At 46.2% G+C, this 21,419-nt stretch overlaps 1 protein-coding gene and 1 pseudogene across 5 annotated transcripts in view; one reads left to right on the top strand and one right to left on the bottom strand.

The window, feature by feature from the left end:
• Positions 1-18,621, top strand: part of Angel1 (angel homolog 1) — a 34,585-nt gene extending 15,964 nt beyond the window's left edge. For 3 of the 5 annotated variants that reach the window (XM_006516199.4, XM_030246896.1, XM_011244169.2), the window contains 5 exons: positions 499-625; positions 1,314-1,424; positions 13,004-13,073; positions 15,020-15,183; positions 15,899-18,621. In XM_006516199.4, the coding sequence (XP_006516262.1) occupies positions 499-625; positions 1,314-1,424; positions 13,004-13,073; positions 15,020-15,183; positions 15,899-16,059 (633 nt within the window). In that variant the 3' untranslated portion in view covers positions 16,060-18,621. The remainder of the gene's footprint in view (positions 1-498; positions 626-1,313; positions 1,425-13,003; positions 13,074-15,019; positions 15,184-15,898) is intronic. The other 2 variants (NM_144524.2, XM_006516200.4) reach the window with 1 other exon arrangement.
• Positions 2,840-3,529, bottom strand: Gm17138 (predicted gene 17138; annotated as a pseudogene).
• Positions 18,622-21,419: the final 2,798 nt, after the last annotated feature.

The raw sequence follows: 21,419 nt of genomic DNA, 5'->3' as shown, positions 1-21,419 counted from the left end.
GGATGGTGACGTAGACACGGTAAAGTGCTTGCTGCATCTCCCATTTGGTTTTGCCCTGTGTTTCCCCAATACCAGACTCAAGGAATTGACTTTGGTCTAGAAGATGCCGAGCTGAGGATGGCAGGGTCAACCTGTGTGCATTATAGATTAAGATCTGCCGAGAGTTGGTCTCCCTTGTGCAGCACTGTGTACATGTTTCTGAGGCGAACCTCAGGACCACATGCTCTACAGCTCTGTTTGCCTTGACTTGGTCCCCACTCTCTCTTCACTGTTTTCTATCACACGGACGTTTGTTTCTAGTGAGTAGGTAAAGTTATAATTAGTTCCTTATTGTTGCCTTCCCTGGAGATTAGTGGCTTGCTCATTCCATGCGTACACTGTTGTCTGATGGCGTATGTTTGTATTTGTTCAAATGTCCCAAATCACGAGTCCTTTCGTTTTTCTATCCTGGCTTCCTCATGCCCACCTGGCTTTCCTTTCCTTTTCTTTTTTTGGTAGGTTTCTGGACAGGAAGACTTCTCTCATCAGCTTTACCAGAGGAAGCTGCAGGCCCCACTGTGGCCCAGCTCCCTGGGCATCACTGACTGCTGTCAATATGTCACCTCCTGTCATCCCAAGAGATCAGGTAAGCAGGTTTTCTTCTTTGTGTTTTTTTGTTTTGTCTCTTTGCCTGGGTGCCTGTATGTGCACCCTGTATGTGCCTGGTGCCTGCACAGCCTAGAAGTCGGGTCCCTTGACACTCACACTAACAGATGGTTGTGAGCTGACATGTGGGTGCTAGGAACCAAACTTTGGCACTCTGTAAGAGTAGCTGGTGCTTTTCTGGGCAAGCCATCCTTCAGTGCTCACGTAACACATTCTTTTTTGTTGTTGTCATCTTTTGACACAAGGTGTCTTTACATAGCACTAGCTGTCCTGAAACCCACTATGTAGACCAGGCTGGCTTGGATCTCAGAGCACTTGCCTCAGCTTCCACAGTGCTGGGATTAAAAGCGTGTACCACCATGTTTGACTCGTATATTGCATTGTTGGTTTGCTGTGTCTTCATGTTCATGTGGAGCGAACGCTTGCTCTTAATTATGAAAGTATAATCTCCTTGATGTTCTTAGCATGTCCCCCTGTCTTCCTCATTGGGCTCCATATGTCACCAAGTGAAACAGACAAGTTCCAGCTGCAGCTGTTGGAACAATGTCCCTGTCCTCAAATTCAGATTTCCTCTGTGCTGTTGTGCTAGCGTGTTCTTGGCACTTAGGAGGTCTCAGCGTGGGACTCCTGTGCCTTTCCTTTACCATATGACATTTCCTGGTTTTTAGAGAGACTGAAATATGGCCGAGACTTCCTACTACGATTCCGCTTCTGTGACCTCGCTTGCCAGCGACCAGTGGGACTGGTTCTAATGGAAGGAGTGACAGACACTAAGCCAGGTAACAGGAAGCCTGTTTTCTTGTCCCTTATCTTTCGTCACCGCTGACATTTGTAAGTTCTTGTTTGCTAGGCCTCTCTCCCTCTCTCAGAAGCGTTGTCTATTTATGTGTGTGAATGAGTACTGTGTGCATGCAGTGCCTGCAGAGGGTGGAAGAGGGCATCGGATCCTGTGGAGCTGGAGTAACAGGTGCTCGTGAGCTGCCTGATGTGGGTGCTGGGAACTGGATCTGTGTCCTCTTCAGGAGCAAGTGCTTTTAGCTGCTGAGCCATCTCTCCATCTTGTTCCACGTCTCTTCTAAATGTAATCCTTGACCAGCTTCTGATAATGAGTTTGGAAGAAGGAAGGTGAGCAGAGTTCATGCTTAGATGTATATTTTGCATCCAAGCACTGGATGGAGCACTGGGCCATAAACCAAGAGCCCTGGGTTCTTGTCAGCTCTGGGAGTTTGAGTAGCAATTAACCTTTTAAGGCTTAGCGACTGTGTTTAGCGTTTGCAGGGGAGAAGGGAGAAGGTGCATATATCACAGGGCTTTGCAATCTGTGAGGTGAAGGGAGTCTCATCACAAGGAAACCTTGCTCCTATGGAGGGCTTCCGTTTGCATATGCAGAGTACCTTTGGTGGCTTCACCTTCTGGTCTCTGACACCACTTTGAAGAAATAAGGAAGATGAGGAAAGCAAGCCAGAGACAAACACCATTTTTTACAAAACTAGATCTGAAGCTGTGAACCACAGTGAGTTGGTAATGGACACAAGGGGAGATGGGCTAGCAGTGCCTGGGGAAATATGGGGAGTCTTACCTATGGGGGCTGAATAGATCTCAAAACAACAGTGTGCATTTCCCCAAGGTGAGAAACACCTTTTTTTTTTTCTGGTGCTTCAGCTGCTGTTTATTGACATTCAGGTGGGCACTATAGCTACAGGCCTGGAGACTCTGCAGAATACAAGGTGGAGAGTGGAGTGTCTGCAGTGACAGCAGTGGAGTGCACAAGGAGTGGGGAGGCCAAAGCTGTTGGGAAAGTAGGGTCAAGGGCAGGGCCAAAAGTCATCTACACTGGGACCCTGGGCCCCACGCCCTCAGCCCCTACTCTTGCTATCTCCTGATTCCAGGCTAGGGCTGGGAATTCTCTGGACAAAATTGTACAGGAGCAAAACACAGAGATGCTGCCGCCCTTCTGTGATAAAGTCAGAGGGTTTCCAATCCTGTATTCCTCCTCCACCCCTGGCTCAAGTAGGGCCATGAATAATAGCTGGGCTCTAGTGCATGTTTTAGAGGCATTAATTTTCCCTGGTGTCCCAGTCCACCAGCGCCACACTGTGGCCCAGAGTGGTCACTACAAGCATTGCTGGCCTAATGGAAAGGATAGGGGAGGGGAAGGGACAGGAGCTAGGAGAGGGGCTCCAGAGGGCCATCAAGGTACAGGCACTACACGCATGGTGTTGGTGGATCCAGAGCCAGGGTGCCACCCGGTCAGCACAGTGACCACATCTCCCTTCTGAAGAAGTCTCGGGCCTTGCCAACATCCATGGCCAAGTTTACATGAAGGTCAACATCCTCAGCCCAGGCATTCAGTTCGGCATCCTTATACAGCACAGGGAAGATGCCACGTACAGATGGGCCTGGCGAGCAGTCTGGGGATTGCACGTCACAGCAATGATAGGAGCCCAAGTTGCGGTGCCTGGCCACTTGGTGAGCACTTCTGCCAGACATGGTGAGCATGATGATGGCCCTACTGCAGCACTTGAAGGAGGCCTCCACAGCGCCCACAGCAGCAGCTTCTGTGGGGTCGCTGGTAATGGGTGTCAGGCAGCGGAGTTCCTCAAATAGCTGCAAGTGGTAGATGGCAGCCTCTGCCTCTTGGGCAGTCAGGTGCTGCATGCGAACAGCCTCCAGAGGGTCGTCACCCTGAGCTGTTTCTCCAGGCAGCATGATGCAGTCTGCCCCATCAGGACTGCATTGGCCATATCACTGCCTTCAGCATGGGTGGGGCATGGCTTCTTGATCATGCTCTCCCAGGGGAACACCTTTTGAGGGACCCCAAATCTCTTTTTTCCCCCACCACCCTACCAAGAGTGGAATGCATACATTGTGATAGAAAAACCTGTAGTTGGTTTTGCTCCTGAAAGGCAATGTATGGAGAATTATGCAGGGAATCAGGCCATGTTTTCAGTACACAGTGTGTTCATGTGTGTGAAGGGCAAAGGTGATTCTTTCGGAGCTGCAGAGCCCTCTGGCCGTAGAGAAGTGAAGACTGAAATGTTCCATACACAATCCTATGTTAAAAGTAAAATTATTATTTAGAACACATGCTGAATGTTTCCTATATCTAAATTTCTGATAAATAACTGGCATAGAATAATGTAGCTAACTTAAAGCTGGCCTTGCTCAAAGTAATATTATGTAATCTATACTAAAATATACAAAGAAAGAAATAATTGAAAGAGGAAGGCAGATGCTTTAGAAAAGAAAGATAAATAAAAGAGTGCTTCAAAGTTAAGCATTGGAGCATATGGAAAATATTATTATTTTTCCATGAATAGAAAGATGAGTGGTCACTGGGAGCTGTTGGCTATTGATAGCAAATGCTGGGAGAGGGAAGAGTCTGTGGTCCCCATGAGAGTGCCCAGGATCCAGTAGATGGCGGTAGACTTAGGCACATAGTGGCAGCACTAAGTGGACTCAGTGGTTTTTTAAAAAAAACAAACCACAAAACTGGGAGGGATTAGTGACGGGAAGCATGTGGCATTGGAAGAGAGGGGCTCATAGGAAGTTGCCAAACAGTAGAAGTGATTATAAAATACTGCGTCAGAGGATGACAACTGACCTCTGGAGCTCACACTGGAGGTGGGAGCTGAGGTGTGCTCAGTAGTAGAGCGTTTCCTTGGCACGTGGCCGTGGAGGAGACGATATGGATGTCTCAGGTAGGGCCAGCAGCTCAGCTCTGAAGTTTAAGATTACAGAATCCTGAAGTAGAGCAATAAGAGCCCCTGTGGATAACTGTATTAAGAATAGATGATCTCAAGACACGAGTGCTGGGCTTGAATGAAACGTAAAAGTGCTGATTGCAGTTACCCAGGGCCTTTAACCTGCACACTGACAGCCCAGTAGAATTGTTCTGCTGGGCATGGTCGTGCTGAGGAGGGTTAGGTGGAGGAGCGCGTCAAGGCTGTTCGGCCTAAGGTTACAAAACAAGATCTTGGCTTAGACAAAAGTTTATAATGGGAATGATTCACGAACAGTACAAAATAATGGTAATGTTTTCACATTTGAGATTGAACCCAAGTAAACACACATGTGCACCACAGACTCAGGGCTCAGGGCCTTCCACGCAGGGCTGAACAGGCTGCTGTTCACCCCATAGAGACTCTATGTCTGAAAAGCCTGTATCGCTTTAGAGCAGAAAGGAAAATTATACTAAGTGCAAGTTTTCTAGAGAATGTTTAAATATGTTAAACATAAAATTTCTAGTTTAGTAGCAGAATTATCCAGTCTTAACTACATATCAAAACATGCCAACTTGTCTGTGAAACTGACTTTAATGGTCACCCCTTAATGCAAGGGGAGATGCAGTGCTGACAGTGAGCTCTGATTCTCAGAACTGACACAGCATTTCACTGGCACTGTCTACATCGCCCACACTGTGTGATATAAAACATGCATTCTTGTTCTTCCCAACTTCCTTTGTGACAGAATGGTCTTTTTTTAAGATTAATTTTTTTTATGTATATGAGTTTTTGCCTGCCTGTTATGTCTATACATGCAGGTTCCTTAGAGGCCAGAGAAGGTGTCAGATCCTCTGGAGTTACAGATGGTTATTAGCTGCTATGTGGGTGCAGGGAACTGAACCTGGGTCCTCTGCAAGAGTAACTTGCACTGCTGAGCCATCTCTCCAGCGTCTGTAATGATTCTTAAGTAGGGTATTTAAATTAAAGCCCTCTCTTGCTTATGTTTCCAAGTGTGGTGATTTCCACCCACACCACCCCCAGATAGATGTAGCTGCTGTTCTTCATATTATTGCTCTCTGGGGAATTAGGATTTCAACTTATGAGTCAGTAGGGGTTCACACATATTCACACTGCTGTAGATACTAAAGAAGAGTCCCTGGATAGGCTTAGATTTTTCAAAAGCTACTTTAATTATGGTTCTTTACTGTTTCAACCTCCCTTCTAGCCCACCACCCACCAGAGGTAGGGGGAAAGAAGGTTAATAGGAAGTGGGGGTTGTGGACCTTTTCTTTGGGGCGATTCCAATCTGTTGTCAGCAGTCTAGACCACTAGCAAAACATCAAACATGAATCAGAAGTGGCAGTACAGTCTACTCAGCAAACAACAAACACAAATTACTAGCAGTGGCTCTGTCCAGAAGCAACCTTGAGGCTCTGCTGACAAGCATGAGTCTGAGGAAGCCGTAAGAAGCAGCTGGAATACCACCAGAAGTTCTTTGGTGTGTTTCTTCTATGAAGTCATGACAAGCCAAGACCAGTGAAGAGTTGTAAGGCAAATCAATGCAAGAATGTCATCAACTGTCTGTTGGGTTATACTTATACTTTTCCCAACTATCACGAGTTCTCTAACCAGTCAGCTTCCAGAAAAACATCACATCTGTTCATAAGATAGTTTCCAGGTTAATGTCACATGACACCACTGAGTCTCCAGTGAAACCAGAAATTCCCACTTCATCCCTGTGTTTCCTTTTAAGTGCATGAGGAATCTCTCTTGGACATCTTTTATAGGGACACTGATTCCATTAGTGACCATTTTGCAGAATAATAGTAGTAGGCTTTTCCCTAGGGCCTATGACCAGCTAGCCACAGGTTCTCAGCCCCAGCAGTGGTCTGGGCATTGGCTCAGTTTTGTGAAATGGGCCTTAAATACAATTAGGAAGCGGTTCACTACTCCCGTAATGCTTGTGTCACTGTTGCACCTGTGGGTGTATCTTGCCAGGCTGGTCCTTGTAGCTCACATCGGGGTCCACATCTGAGTGAGATTGATTGCTTTCCTCCTCCAGGAGCATGCACACCATCTTCCAGCACCATGCAAGGTAGCCAGTAGGGATAAGCTTCCGGGGCAGTACCAGTTAGATTTCTCTTTGTTTTGTGACTCAAGTATGTGGTGTCTTAAACAATAGGGTCTTACTATCATATTCTGAAGACTAACAAAGAACAGTGGTAGTAGGTTGTCTGTGGGACTCCACTGGCCAACTACTCTAAAAGAGGCAACCCATTCTAGGTACTGTGGTTTTTGTTAGCCTGTTGTGTCTAGTAGTACCATTATTAAAGGGTTAATTCCATGTAATGGTTTGCATATGCTTGGTTTAGGGAGTGGCACTATTATGAGGTGTGGCCTTGTTGGAGTAGGTGTGTCACTGTGGGCATGGGCTATAAGACCCTAGTCCTAGCTGTGTAGAAGCTAGTCTTCTAGAGACCTTCTGAGATGTAGAACTCTCAGCTCCTCCTGCACCATGCCTGTTTGAATGCTGCCTTGCTCCTGCCTTAATGATACTGGACTGAACCTCTGAACCTCTAAGCCAGCCCCAATTAAATGTTGTTCTTAAAACAGTTTCCTTGGTCATAGTGTCTGTTCACAGCAGTAGAACCCTAACTAAGACACCCCATGTCTCTTCTTTTAACATTTGTGTGTGACTTTAAAAGGTCTTTAGTATTTAGACAAGGACTCTACCCTTGTGGCATAAATACCTCCCAAAGCCGCCATTCTTCATATCATTGCTGTCTGGGGAGTCAGTCTGTAGGGGTTCACAAATATTCACACTGCTGTAGATAGTAAGGAGAGTCCCTGTGTTCCCTTTCTCATGGACACTTATGTCTTTACATTGGGCTTTAACTCTGTGGCCCAGGATGGCCTAAAACTTAGCATTTAGCATAGACTGGCCTTGAGCTCACAGGACTTCTCCTGTTCCAGCCTTTCTGAGTGTTAGTATTACAGGTATGGGCCGCCTTAGAGGTTCTAGGCAATGTGGGTGACTTTCCTGTGGGTGCGGGAGATGCCGACTCCTATGCCCGAGCTGTGCGGTAGTGATTCTTTCTCTCTGACTCAGCTCCCCAGCACTGCAGATTTAATTTTTTTTTAGATTTTATTTCATGTGTGTTAATTTTTTGCTTGCACGTATGTACGTGCACCATAGACATGCCTGGTACTCACAGAGGCCAGAGCAGATGACAGATGCCTTGGAACTGGATTACAGATGGTTGTGAGATACCATGTGGCTGCTGGGAATCCACCTAGGGTCCTTTGCAAGAGCACCAAGTGCTCTAAACTTCTGAGTCATCTCTCCAGCCATCTCTTACTAAAAACTCTTCAGGGTATTTTATCACAGGAACAGCATGGGCAAGGCTCTAGGCCCAGTCTCCAGCACCACCAAGAGAAAACAGACAAGTGCACAGACAACTGGTGGCTACTGTGGTCTGCCTTGTTTGTTATAATGACTAAGGGTGCAACTCTTAGTGAGGTGTTAGTGTTAGAATGTTGGTGTCCCAAGTGAGGTCACATTAGTAACCATGATGTGACTCATGAGGCAGAGTTGGTTTTTAGTTTTTTAACACTTAAAAAATATTTTATTATTTTATGTGTTGGGCCTGGATGTATGTCCATGTGCTACCTGCATTCTTGTTGTCTACAGAAGACAGAAAAGGCTGTAGGGTCTCTTAGGATTTATGAATGGTTGCAAATCACCATGTGGATGCTGGGAATCAAATTTGGATACTCTGGAAGAGCAGTCTGTGCTCTAAACTTAAGAACCTAAACATTTAAAAGGAATATACCTAAATACATAGAAAATATTATTCTCATAATATTTAATAGACTACAGATAAAATTTTAAGTAACTTCTAACCCTTGAGAGACTTGAGGCCCCAGGGAGTGGGGAAGTCTGGTTGATGGGGGTGGGGGGAGGAGGTATGGGATGAGGAACAGTCAGAGGGAGGAATGGGAGGGGGATAATGACTGGACTGTAAAAAAAGATTAAAGAATAATAATAAAAAAAAGGACTTAGATTTCTGACATCAGTATAGAGTAAGAATAAAAAAGATAATTTTTAGCTTAAATCAAGATTTTTCAGAAAAATGAGCAGAGAGGTTGATTATGGAATTAATAATGCTATGAAGAGGCAGAGTTTTAATTCATGGTTCACAGTCTGCAACACAAGGTGCTTTGTTTAAAACAGAAGAAAAGTATTCAACGTCCGGCACCGTGAAGAACAAGCATTCAGACCAAAGCCACCGCATCTGCCCAAGCAGCCTTGCCTACAGAAAGAAGCTTCAGAGGCCTGCCTGTTAGAGCAGGGAGCAGACAGGAGCACCGACTGTTGTTTGTGTTGGAATACAACATCCAACAAAAAGAGAAAGTGGAAAATAAAAGCCTAAGACAAGAGAAGGCTTAGACTGGCTCTTGTTAATGATTCCTCTATGTAATTGGTCAAGAGAAACAACTAAGACCAATAATGTTAAAATTAAGATAATCCTGGAAAGTAGATAGCTATAAAATTAATATGTAGCAATCAGTAATAGTCAAATATAAATGTCTTGGTTTGTTAAAAGATATAATGAGAATAAGACCCTATTTGTAGAAGGAACAGCAACAAAATGAATAATAGGAGAAATACAAACTACATAAAATGAGATTTCCTTTCATCTGAATTACCAGGGTTTTTTGGCCAAGGTTGATCATATTAGTCCTTTATCCTTTTTATTAGAAACACTTATTTAGGAGTTAGAGAGATGGCTCAGCAGTTAAGAGCACTGACTGCTCTTCCAGAGGTCTTGAGTTCAATTCCCAGTGGGTTTATAAAAAGATTTAGGCAATGGTCCTTCAGTTTCTGTTTTGCTGAATAACTTAAGGAATATTAGTGTTGTTCTTTGTAGGTCTAGTAGAATTCTGTGCTAATTCTTCTGACATTGGGCTTATTTTGGTTTGGAAACTTTTAATTACTGCTTCTATTTCACCAGTGTCTGTTTTGAATTGTTTAGGTCATAAATATCAAGACATTTGCTGGGTGCGATGGTGTATATCTTTAATCCCAGCGGAGCTAGGCAGAGCTCTGTGAGTTCCAGGCCAGCCTGGTCTAAATAGCAAGTTCTAGGTCAGCCAGGGCTACATAATGAAACCCTGTCTCAAAAGTATTTTTGTAATTGATTTTAGGTTTTCTAGTTTGGAATATAGATTTTTTTTAAGTATGCTCTTATGTTTTTCTGAATTCCTCAGTGCTGGCTGTCATACATGTCTTAAGCCCAGGCTGTCCTGGAACTCTCTGTAGACCAGGCTGCCCTTGAACTCAGAGAACCTGCTGCCTCTGCCTTTCAAATCCTGAGACTAACGCCTTACATCACCACACCTGGCATTAATTTGGATCTCATCTGTGTCTCTCAGTTAAGTTAGCTACAGGTTTGCCTTTTGTCAAAACCCAACTCTTTGTTTCATTGATTCTTTTTTGTTTGTTTGTTTGTTTGTGTTTCATTGATTTCAATCATGAGTTTTATTATTTCCATCTACTCTTTTTTGAATCCCCCCCAACCCCCCCCCCCCCCCCCCACACACACACAGGGTTTCTCTGTGTAGCTCTGGCTGTCCTGGAACTCTCTGTAGACCAGGCTGGCCTTGAACTCAGAGATCCGCCTGCCTCTGCCTCCCAAGTCCTGGGGCCCGGCTGAATCTTTTTTTTTTTTTTTTTTTCCTAGCGCTTTTAAGTGTGTCACTATTAATATGAGCTTTTCCAGGTTATTTAATGTAGGCTGTGAACTTGCCTCTTAGCCGCACCTTTGTTGTGTCCCACAGGTTTGGTTATGCTGTGTTTTCATTTTCATTCAGTTGTAAAAAGTTTAAAATTTTCTTCGTGATTTCTGTTTGGATCAAATTTTCACTTGTTTGTTATACTGTCTGCTGTGTCTGTTGTGTTGCTCTCCAGCTTAGTCCATAGTGGTGAGATAGGACCCAGGCTGTTATTTCAGTTTCCTAAATGTCTGTTGAGACTTGCTTTGTGTCTTAATATGTGGTCCATTTTGGAGAAAGTTCCATGGGCTACTGAGAAAGTATATTCTTTAGTGTTTGGGTGGGATGTCTATAGATTTCTGCTAGTCCATTTGATTTATGATATTATTGAGCTCTTGCATTTTTCTGTTTAATTTTTGTTTGGATAGCCTGTCTGTTGTTGGTAGTGGGTCATTGGTGTCACCCACTACCATGGTATTAGGTTCAGCATGTGACTCTTGCTGTATTAATGTATCTTTTATGAACTTGGGTGCCTGTGAGTTTGGCACATAAATGTCTAGAATTGCATAGTCTTGGTGGATTTTCCCTTTGATGAGTATGTTCTGCCCGCTCCTACCTCTTCTGATTAGTTTTGTATGATATTAAATTAGATACACGTCCTTACTTTTTGGGTCAATTTGCTTGAGTTACTTTTTCCATCCTTTTACCCGAAGATGATTGATGTCTGTCTTTAGTGGTAAAGTGTTTCTTGGATGCAGCAAAAAGATGTATTCTGATTTCTAAAATAGTCTGATAGCTTAAGTTGTTGGGATTTATCATGTGATTTCAGTATACAAGCATATTTATATTTTGCTGGATTTATATTTTTATTATATTACATTTTCTGGATTTTATTGTATTTATAAGAGGTGTTAGTCTTTAGTTTTCTTTGTGATATACTTATATAGTTTTGTATGACAGTAATAGCACTATTAATGACTTCATAGAATGAGTTGGAAAATATCACCAAAAAATTTGAATGCAAAAGATTTATATGAATTCTGCTAGGCAGTGGTGGCGCACGCCTTTGAACCCAGCACTCAGGGAGGCAGATGCAGGCTGATCTCTGAGTTTGAGGCCAGCCTGGTCTATAGAATGAGTTTTAGGACAGCCAGGGGTACACAGAGAAACCCTGTCTCAAAAACAAGACCAAACAAAGATCTAACCAAACCCAAAAAAGGATTTAGATGAACTCTTAGTGAAATGTCTGGTAGAGGTCCCTGGTGAGGCCATCCAAAGTCTGGCCTCTCCTTGCTGATTCAGTCTCTTTATTTGTGAAAGGCCCAATCAAATTTGCTGTTTCTTAAGTTTGTGTTAGCTTGTGTCTCTCTAGGTTTTTTTCACTTTATGTAAATAATATATTTTTAATTTTTCATTTATTTACTTTTTGTTTGTTTTGAGACAAAGTTTGTCTGTGTGGGAACTCACTCTGTAGAACAGGCTGGCCTTGTACTTCAAGATCCATCTCCCTCTGTCTCCTGAGTGCTGGAATTAATGTCATGTGCCCTTTGTTTACTTTGTTGAGACAGGGTTTCACTGCAGCTGTAGCTGGCTTAGGGCTAGCTATGTAGAGCAGGCTGTCTTCATAGCATTATGATAGTTCCACTGTCATAAAGCATATGGAGGCTAGAGATAATTTGTGGGAGTCAGTTCTCTCTGCCTTGTGGGTTCCCGGGATCGATCTCTGGTTGTCAGGCTTGGTAGTAAGTGCCATTACCCACTGAGCTAGCTTTTGTTTGTATAGTTTATAGTGTTAGTGAACAGATTTTTCCCTATAAATTACAAATAATGGATCAACTCACTGCCTCCACTCCCCCTTTTCTTTTTGTTTTTAAGTTCTGGGCTCTGTCCTTTACAGTGGGGCCCAGCTGAGGCCCTCTTCCCTTCTTGAGTTTAGTAATTTGATTGCTAAGAATTTGACAGTGTCAGCCCTTGTTATCTTATTAATATCAGCAAGTGTCCTGGCTAGTTGTCACCTAAACAAAAGCTAGGATCACCTGGGACGTGGGAACCTCAGTTGTGGAAAAGTCCCCATCCGTAGGAAGCCTGGGGATGGGTGTGTATTTTCGTGATTGAGGTTGGTGTGGGTGGGCCCAGCCTGTTGTGGGTGGAGCTACCCCTGGGCTGGTGGTTGGGGTTGTCTAAGAAAGCAGGTGGAGCAAACCAGTAAGCAGCGCCCTCCATGGCCTCTGCTTTAGTTCCTGCTTGCAGGTTCCTGTCTTGAGTCCCTGCCCTGACTTCCCTCAGTGATTGAGTGTGGAAGCCAAACCCTTGTCCTTCCCCAGATTGCTGTACATCCCGGTGTGTGTTACAGCAAAAAACTGGACTAGGATAGTGAGATTTGTAGTAATATCTCTTGTTTGTTTGTTTTTTTTTCCTGATGTTGGCATTTGTATTTTTCTTTAAGAATGCATATACAACATGGACATGTTTGTATGAACATATGTGTATATTTATGTGCTACTCAATGGATGGTGTGTGATAGAAAATTTTAGAGGAAAGTATAAGGAATTTGATAGCACTGGTTTTCTCTGTATGAGAAAAATGAAAGGCAAGGGGTGAGTGGGAGGGACTCTTGACTGATTTTCTTCATTTTGATTTTGAACCATATGACTGAGCTATGTAAAGAGTGCAGAGTGTTAGGGACCTCTGGTTTCTAGCCTTGGTTCATCTCCCCCCTCTCACGACTGTTTCTTTTCCTTCCCTCCCAGCCTTCTGGAACAGTGCAGCCAGGGGCTGAGAGGGAGCTGAAGGGGAAAGGTTTGGACTCTGCTGTACTGTCTATGAAAACAAAACTTTTTTTCTCTGGCTTCCTACAGATCGACCTGCTGGTTGGGCCGAGTGTATCTTTGAGGAAGAGATATCTGAACTTGAGCCTGTCTTCCCCAGGTAAACTTGTTTGCGGTTTTTAGCCTGAGCATGAGAGAACACTGGCTGTACTGAGGCTGACTAGGAACACTTTTTGCTAAGCTCTGTCCTCCATGGTGAGCTTATAGAGGGGATGCATACATGCAAAAGCCAAGGCGGCGTACGTGCGGGTGAAAGGCCCGTGTAGCCTTCCCTTGAGGGAGAAAGCCTCCCAGAGAACTTGCTGGCCCACAGAGGAGAGCACTGGTGCTCATTATCAGGTGAAGAGTAGGCATGAGCAGGGTCAGGGGCTCAGCATTTGTCTGTCTGTTGAGTTCAGCTGCGATCACCAGCCTCTTAGTGTGGGAAGGAATTTGCTGCAACTGAATAGTGTATTGATTTTCCTGTTGCTGTGATAAAATACTTTGATAAAAGCACATAAGGAGAAGGGGTTTATTATACAGGTGGCAAAGCCGCAGCGAGTGCCAAGGCTTTCCTTCCTTTCTCCTTGTTAATTCCAAGACCTCTGCCCATGGAAGGGTGCAGCTCACATTGGTCTTCCTGTCTCAGTCTCTATGATTCCCCACAGGCATACCCAGGGGTCATTCTAAGATCCTGTCGGGCTGACGACATTAACCCTTGCAGCTCTACCCGTCATCACTGGGACAACTGACTACATCACTTCTAAGCCACCTCTTTGTTCCCCATGTCCCCATTGTTTCATGACAGGTTCATGAGGCAAATGTACTCAGCCCAACTTCACATGTCCCCGTAGTCTAACAGTTCCAACCCTATTTAAAAGTGTGATGAGTTTCCCTGAGTCTGAGGGGGTCTCTTCAGTGTAAGCAAGCCCCTATATAGTACCAAGAAGTTGCATGTGCAGGCATACATCTTTAATCACAGCACTTGATCTCTGAGAGTTTAAAATCAGCCTGGTCTACATAGTGAGTTCTAGGCCAGCCAGGGCTACATAGTCTCAAAACAACAAGAACAAAACAAAAAAAAAAAAACTAAAAAACAAAGGTGAAGCAAAACAAAACCCAAACAACAACAACAACAACAACAACAGAAGTTATGTATTTCCAACATGGAATGACACAGAGTAAACGCCCCCCTTCCAAAAGAGCAGGACCCAGCAGGGAAAGCATTGCCTGCGGCTCTTTGTTGTCATCTGGGGCTCATGAGAGAGTCATCTGGACCCCAGAAGACTTGGTAGCCCCACCTCCCCAGCTCTGCTGCCCACAGCACACATTGCTTCTCTCTTGGGCCAGCTCTGCTGCACACATCCAGCTTTCCTTGGTGGACATACCAGATACATGGCATCTCCAGTATCCTGGTTTCTCAGACACTGTTCTGTTGCTGTGATGGAACACCATGACCAAGGCAGATTTTAAAAGAATGAATTGAATTGGAGGTTGCTTACACTTTGAGAGGGTGAGTTCATGGCCATCGTGGCAGGAAGCATGGTGGCAGACATGCATCGTGATGGGGCAATAGCTGAGAGCTTACATTTGATCTACAGGCAGTGGGCAGAGAGGTGGGAGGGGAGAGAGAAAGAAGAGAGGAGGGGAGGAGACAGAAAAACAGAGATAGACACACATACAGAGAGGGAGGGAGAGGGACTGAAACCTCAGAGCCCGCTCCGCTCCCGGTTACACACCACCTCTGAGAAGGCTGCACCTCCTAATCCTTCTTAAACAGTTCCACTACCTGGGGACCAACTACTCAGGCACGAGTCTAGGGGGCCACTCTCATTCCAAGTACCACACCTGGGGTCTCCAAGGAAACCCAGACTTTATTTTCACAACCTTGCACAGCCTCGCAGAACTTCCTTACAGGACTATAATGTTGCTGTACATTGCTGGTGTCAACAGGATCTGAAACCATCATTAGGGATTATCCTTTAAAAAATCTTAATAAAACCCACAGAGAAATTGGCCAGTGGGAAATGTGCTTTGCTAGCTGACGTCTTACCTTCTTCCCTGCAGGACTATAGGCACCATCCAGCACTGCCTCCACCTGACCTCAGTGTATACCCACTTCCTGCCCCAGCATGGCTGCCCAGAGGTCACCACGATGCCCTTAGGGCTTGGGATGACAGTGGATTACATTTTCTTCTCAGCTGAATCCTGTGAGAATGAGAACAGAACCGGTAAGCCCAGTGAGCCAAGGGTTTCTAGCAGCCACCCCAGGGTGCTTGGGATAGCTGGTGGTAGGTTGGGTTTTGGTGTCTTGGCTTGGGCTCCAGGAGCCTGAACATCAAAGAAGCAGACACCGTACCAGCTTGTTCATCCTTTACGCAGGCTACCTACCTTACTTGTTCTTCTTTTCTTGCAGTGTCAGGGTTGGGACAGGGAAGTCATTCCTATTTCCATCATGGAGATAGAAATATAGCACTAGGCGTAATTAGACTTGGCTAAGAGCCAAAGTTGGGGAGGGACTTGGTAAGGTTTTTTTCTTGCCAATAGTCATGATGAGCAGTTCACTAGCCCCAGGCCTAGTTTGCTTATTATTTTTAGAATGTTTGAATTAATTGCCTATGTTTGGAATAATTTTATATAAGGATTCTATATTTCTGCACCTCTTGAATAATCAAAAACCTTGTAATGTTAGGGGCAGGACCTACCTGTATCCCATTTGTCCCTGTGTCCCTGTACCTGTTTTCATTCACTGATGTTATCACAGGGAAGCCTTCTAGTCAGAATGCAAGGTGGTGTGTGTGTGTGTGTATGTATGTGTGTGTGTAAGTGTGTGTATGTGTGTATGTGTGTGTGTAGGTAGGTAGGCCATCTAATTTAAAGTGAAAGATGTGCCATGCAACCTGGCTGGTGGCTGCTGTACCCACTGGCTTCTGCTTTGTGCCCCAGATCACAGACTGGATCGAGATGGAACTCTCAAGCTCCTGGGCCGCCTCTCCCTCCTCTCTGAAGAGATTCTCTGGGCTGCCAATGGCTTACCCAACCCCTTCTACTCTTCAGACCATCTCTGCTTGCTTGCCAGCTTCGGCATGGAAGTCACTGCCCCATGAGGGGCCCCAGGGAAAGAGCTCACTGGACCGACGACTGCAAATGCCCCGTGCTGTGGAAACTTCCGTCCCTTCCCTCGTCCCCTCCTGCCCGTGGTTAGACTTTCTCCAGGCCTGTCCACGTTCTTGGCCTGTGGTCCCTGCCCTGCCCCAACCTCTTCCTAATCCTGGGCCACATGCTAGGTGGCCCCTCGAGAGGTGGAGAATACTCCCCTTTCTTCCATGTACCCAGCACCCCTCCCCCCATTGATTTTTTTTTAATGACCAGGGTTGCGGGAGTTATTGATCTCATTGGTTATTCGCTTTCAGGCCATTTCTTGGTGGCACCCTCTGACCCAACCTTCCCTTTCCTTTCATGACCTCTGGGCTCTGGCATGCACATGAGCAAGGTGTGTGTAAAGCGTGAGTTCTCTTGGAGCGGGACTGCCCAGCACAGCCAAAGCCTACCTCTGCCTAGTCCATGTGCTACCTATCATGAGCTGCTGGGCTAGACACAGGTTGAAAGCATGACATAGTAGCTGTGTGCTGCCGGGAAGCAGCAGGTGTGGGGCCCTTCTCTCCCAGTCAGTCATCTCAGCATCCTGGGCACACTTGTTATTTCTGGAGACAAATTGGCCCCCAGCCTGGAGCAAGCAGCTCAGGGATGCCCTAACCTCAGATCTCCTCACTGCCTTCCTTGAGGAAAGCGGGTGGATGCCTTGTGCTGGGGTTCACTGGGCTGGCACAGTGCTGGGAGGCTATGGCATTTGAAGGGTGAGGAGACTGAGCCTTCAGGGAACTGTTGTCTCACCAGACTCTGAAGAACTGGGTAAGAGTTGGAGTCCCAGCAGAAAGAGCAGGAGGCTCTACAGCAGCCTTGGCCAGCACTGGAGCCCCAGAGGGCTTGATCTCTGACCTCTGCGTACCTAAGAAAGTTTCTTTTCTTCTTCTCTCTCCTCCTCCTCCCCTCCTTTGTTCCCTCCCATTTTCTCTCTGGAGAAGCCCGCTGTTTAGCTCAGGCCAAAACATCTCAACAGAAGCCTGGCTTGGGGCAAACTAGGTCTAAGAACTCAGGGTGGCAGTGCTTGCCCATGTGCTCTGCCTTTTCCTCCCCAAACATGGGCTCCGCCCGCTCCCCTAACCTACTGAAAACCCCTGCAGCCCAGACCGTGTCACCTGCATGCCTTACTCACTGCTGGGGTGCAGCCTAGGGTGACCTCAGGCCAGAGCCTCCACATAGCTTCAACTCAGAAGATCTGCTGGCCCAGAGATGAGGGGATTGACTGAGGCTGCAGTTAGGCATGGTGGAGCAGCAGTTACACCCTTCCCTTGAGTTGAAAGCCAGAGACCTGTCTGGAATGCTGCTGCTGCTGCTGCTGCTGCTGCGTTGCTGACTCTCAGCTTCCCATGCTCAGGTCTGGGGGACGTCTTTTCTTATGTGTGTCTTATTTTTAAGTTTTGTTATCTGGGTACTGGACATCTGCCTGTCTGAGCCCCAGGCCCATCTGTCTGTCCACAGCCCACTTTTCACCGTCACTCTCTGGGCACCTCCTGAGATGGTTCCACAACCGTGCCCTGTTGGTTCTCAGAACAGGGGCCAATGATTGTTCCCCCTGCCAGGAAATGCAGGTTCAACTGCTAAAGGAGGCAGAGGGTCAGAGCTTGGTGGTTTATCTTTTCCTTGTTTCTCCTTGTTTCTGTTTTAGAAATGAAGTGTGGGGGTTTAAATGGCACTTAAACTGCACCCTGGAGCCGGCAGAACCAGGCAACGTTTTTCCAAATAAAGGCTTACCATGCCCCCTACGTTGTTAGCCTTGTTATTGGGACTCTGAAAAGCACGGGGTTTGAGAGAGAGCTGGAGAATGTGTGGGCAGAGGAAGGGTCTGTGGAGCTTAGGTCCTGAGGGTGGGGCCTCGGGATCTAAACGGAGAACAGAAATGTTTGCCATCTGTCTCCGTTGTCTTCCCTGTGCTCTGAGGTTTGGGGGAGGGGGGCAGGGTTTGAGTGAAGTCCCCTGCCCTGCCCTGCCCTTCGCAGGGTGCAGCTGCCTTCTCTGTCCCCATATGAGAAAAGAGGGGGCTCTAATTTAGCTGCTTTTTGCTCTTACTCCATCTGCTGCCTTGTGTCTCTGTAGACTTTTACAGACGGGTTGGTGTAGAAAGCGGGGTGTTCCTGGTCAAAGCAGCGGCAGCTCTGTGAGGCGAGACGTGTGTGGCAGATGCTCTTGCTGGGTATCTATTTCTGATCATCTCTTGTAGTCGAGCCAGGGCTGAGCTGTGGGCCATCTGTCACTGGAACACTTCTCTTCCTTGCCGGGCCTAACTGCTATCATTTCTGTCTTTCTCTGATGCAGTATGCCAAGCCAAAGCCAAGCGAGAGGAAGGTATGATTTTCTGTCTTACCTCAACAAATTGCCAGCCCCAGACTCAATCTCTAGTTGCTGTCTCTCCGGGGACCTGGTGTTATTTAAGCTGGTGAACTCTGGGCCAGAGTCCACTGATTTAGGAGAAAGCAAATTTAGCCAGGGAGTAGGATTAAGGAGCCTTAGCTTGGCTAGCCTGGTTGTTGATTAAGGAAGTCACTTAATTCCTCCGCCTTTGAGTTTGCATCCTTTGATGAAAGGAGGTTGAAGGAGTACTTGTGAGGGCTTTTTAGACCTGTATTGCTTGTGCCATGGCAAGGAAAGGATGCTGAGTGCCAAAAACTTGTAGTAGGAGATTGAACCCAATGGCTTTCCCCAGAAAGGTGGGAAGATTGGCCCTGTGGGCGGGGGTATATCTGAAAGCTCCAAGTTTTGAGTTCTAGTGCGCTTTCTTTGCACTAAGCACACACTCAGAATTTTGGCTAACAGTTTAGGCTGAGTGTGTGTGTGTGTGCGTGCGCATGTGCACGCACAAGCACAGGTGCATATCCATGTAGGTGCATGTGTTCGTGGATGCTTGTGAATGTGTGTGTGCGTGCATGTGGCAGAGATCAACTGTGTTTGTCATTCCTCAGGATCTATTCAGCTTGTTGTTGTTGTTTTTTTTTTTCCTAAGCACATCGGCGTAGAACTCATAGAGCAATGGAGACTGGCTGGCCAGTGAGCTGCAGGGATCCACCTTTCTGCCTCCCCAGGGCTGGGATTATAAGTGTGGGCCACCATGTCCAGTTTTACATTGGTTCTAAGGATCCAAAGCAGGTCCTAGTGCTTGTATAGCAAACACTTTACTGAGCAATTTCCCCGACCCCACTCCAGGGAAAAGACAGCAGCACAGTTAGGAGGCAGTAGGGGTGTGGTCTCCATAGCCTCGTACAGCAGCAGAAGCAGAGACCCAGTGACAAACCCAGAATCTTGAATCTTCGCTTAATCTTTTGCTGGCCACTGCTTCTCAGACATAGCCTTTCCAGAGGAACAGGGGAGTCAGGCTTTGTTGCAAGGTTGCCCATCATGGGGCAGGGGTCTGGGAAAGCTCAGAAACAGCTTTCAGCTGGAGACCAGGAAGGGCTGCAATCAACCACCTTTGTTTGCTTTTTCTTTCAAGTTCCTATGCTGGTATGTAGTGACTCACTGGAGAGCTGGGTTTTAGTGTGTTAAGTAATGCATGATGTAGCTTCTCTTCTCCCAGGCTATGAAGGCCTATCTCTGGCTGCTGCCAAGAAGGAGCTGTCTGGGACAGAGCACCCCTGCCCCCAAGAGCCTGGTACACCATTGCCTGTCCTTTAATTGCTGAAGACAAGGGCCATCTAGAAAGCCTGGTAGTGGTGCAGTTCAGCTCATTCTGGGGCAGAAAAATGTGAATTCCATGTATTTTGCAGAGAAGTTGGTCCTTCTGTACTGTCTCCAGTCCCTATGACCTACTGAGTACGATCTCAGCCCAGAAGAAAATGACTTCTTATACTCTCTTACACCTAAATTCTTGGAAATTTTGTTTCCCATTAGCAAATTCTTACAGGCTAGGGATTGGAAAGAGTTTTCTCGTGGGCTGGCTCAAAGAGTTGACCTGTCTCCTCCATCTGACAGGCCTCTACAGCTGATTCTCCACCCCACCTTGGCAAATACTAAGTGTTGCTAGGCAACCTGCATCTGGGTCAATCTTAGTCCTTGGTATGACAATTGCAACTCCCCTCTACAGCACCAGTCAAAATGCTAGGTCCCGGCAGATGGGGAGGAGGAGTCAGTTCATCAATCTCTTTAGGGCTTTTGGGAAAAGTCAATTTAGTCATATGCCTAAATGAGATAGGGCCAGGCTGTGTGCCTGGGAGAACCTGGGCAGTAGAGAATAAGATAATTGCTGTCTCCCAGGAAACTGGGTTCTGGGCAGTCCAGAGGTCAGTGGCAGCATATCTGCATTCTATGGAACTGACTGGCTTAGCATGATCTTGATAGCCTAGGCTCACCCCAGGCCATCCCTATCCCTCGGTTCAAGAGCAGTTGGCCCAGTGTGGGCCTATACCATTGGGCATTCCTACCAAGTTCTCTGATGTGTTTCACTGTAACTGTCACTAAATGTTTAAACAGCATGTCCCCATGAAATACAGTGCCTTCACCATGGTCACAAATTCTGGTACCTTTGTGCAAAAGTTGTGGTTGGTTTTTTGCTTTTTTGTTTTTTAAATCTGGGGGTATAGTTTAGCTGGCAACAAAACTGTCTCTAAGTGTGGATTGTTCAAGCTACTCCCAGATACTACTAACAGCTGGGATCACAATGTGACCTCTGCTCTTAGACAGACAGCCTTGATCTCCTTCCTAGCCTTAAGGTACTCCTCATGTATGCTGCACTGTCTGAATATGGCCAAGAACATCTTGCAGGCTTTGTCTAGCTTCAGTTGTGGGTCTAATTTGGAACCTGTTTTGTGGTATGGGCTGGGATACATGTGGCAACCAACTTTCACAGATTCACGGCAGTATCTCCCGAACAGCCAGAGCACTGTCCACATCCTCTTTACCCAGTAGATCCTGGACACTGGAGCACTGACTGCACTCCTTCACATACCCAGATGCCTACCTAACCAGCAAACCATGGTGTTTTTGTAGCATCGAGCCATGGAATGAAGTCACAGGCCTGAGGATGATCGGCCTATGTTTGATTAGTCTGTGGATCTGCTGATGGGAGCTGGCATCAACAGTATGGTCCTATTGGATCCTAGCAGACCTTTTTGCTACAGTGGAGGATACTGGAGGCTGCCCTCTTCTGGTTGGAGCATCATGGCAACAGTAAAAGAAAGAACTCTCCAGCCAGGCTTCCCCCATCACTGGGCACATTTTTGGTGTCAGCAATGTAAACCACAGCTTGTCGTGGCCTTAATTTGCCATTCTTTGCTAAGGATGACACTGAGGAGTTTTTACTGTGCTTATATATGCCTTCTCTGAACATGCATTCACAAGTGAACACATGCACATC

Source organism: Mus musculus, chromosome 12, assembly GCF_000001635.26.
Source record: "Mus musculus strain C57BL/6J chromosome 12, GRCm38.p6 C57BL/6J".
In the NCBI taxonomy this organism is placed as follows: domain Eukaryota; kingdom Metazoa; phylum Chordata; class Mammalia; order Rodentia; family Muridae; genus Mus; species Mus musculus.
Note: the sequence above shows the minus strand (reverse complement) of the source record. Positions and strands in the feature narration are given on the sequence as shown.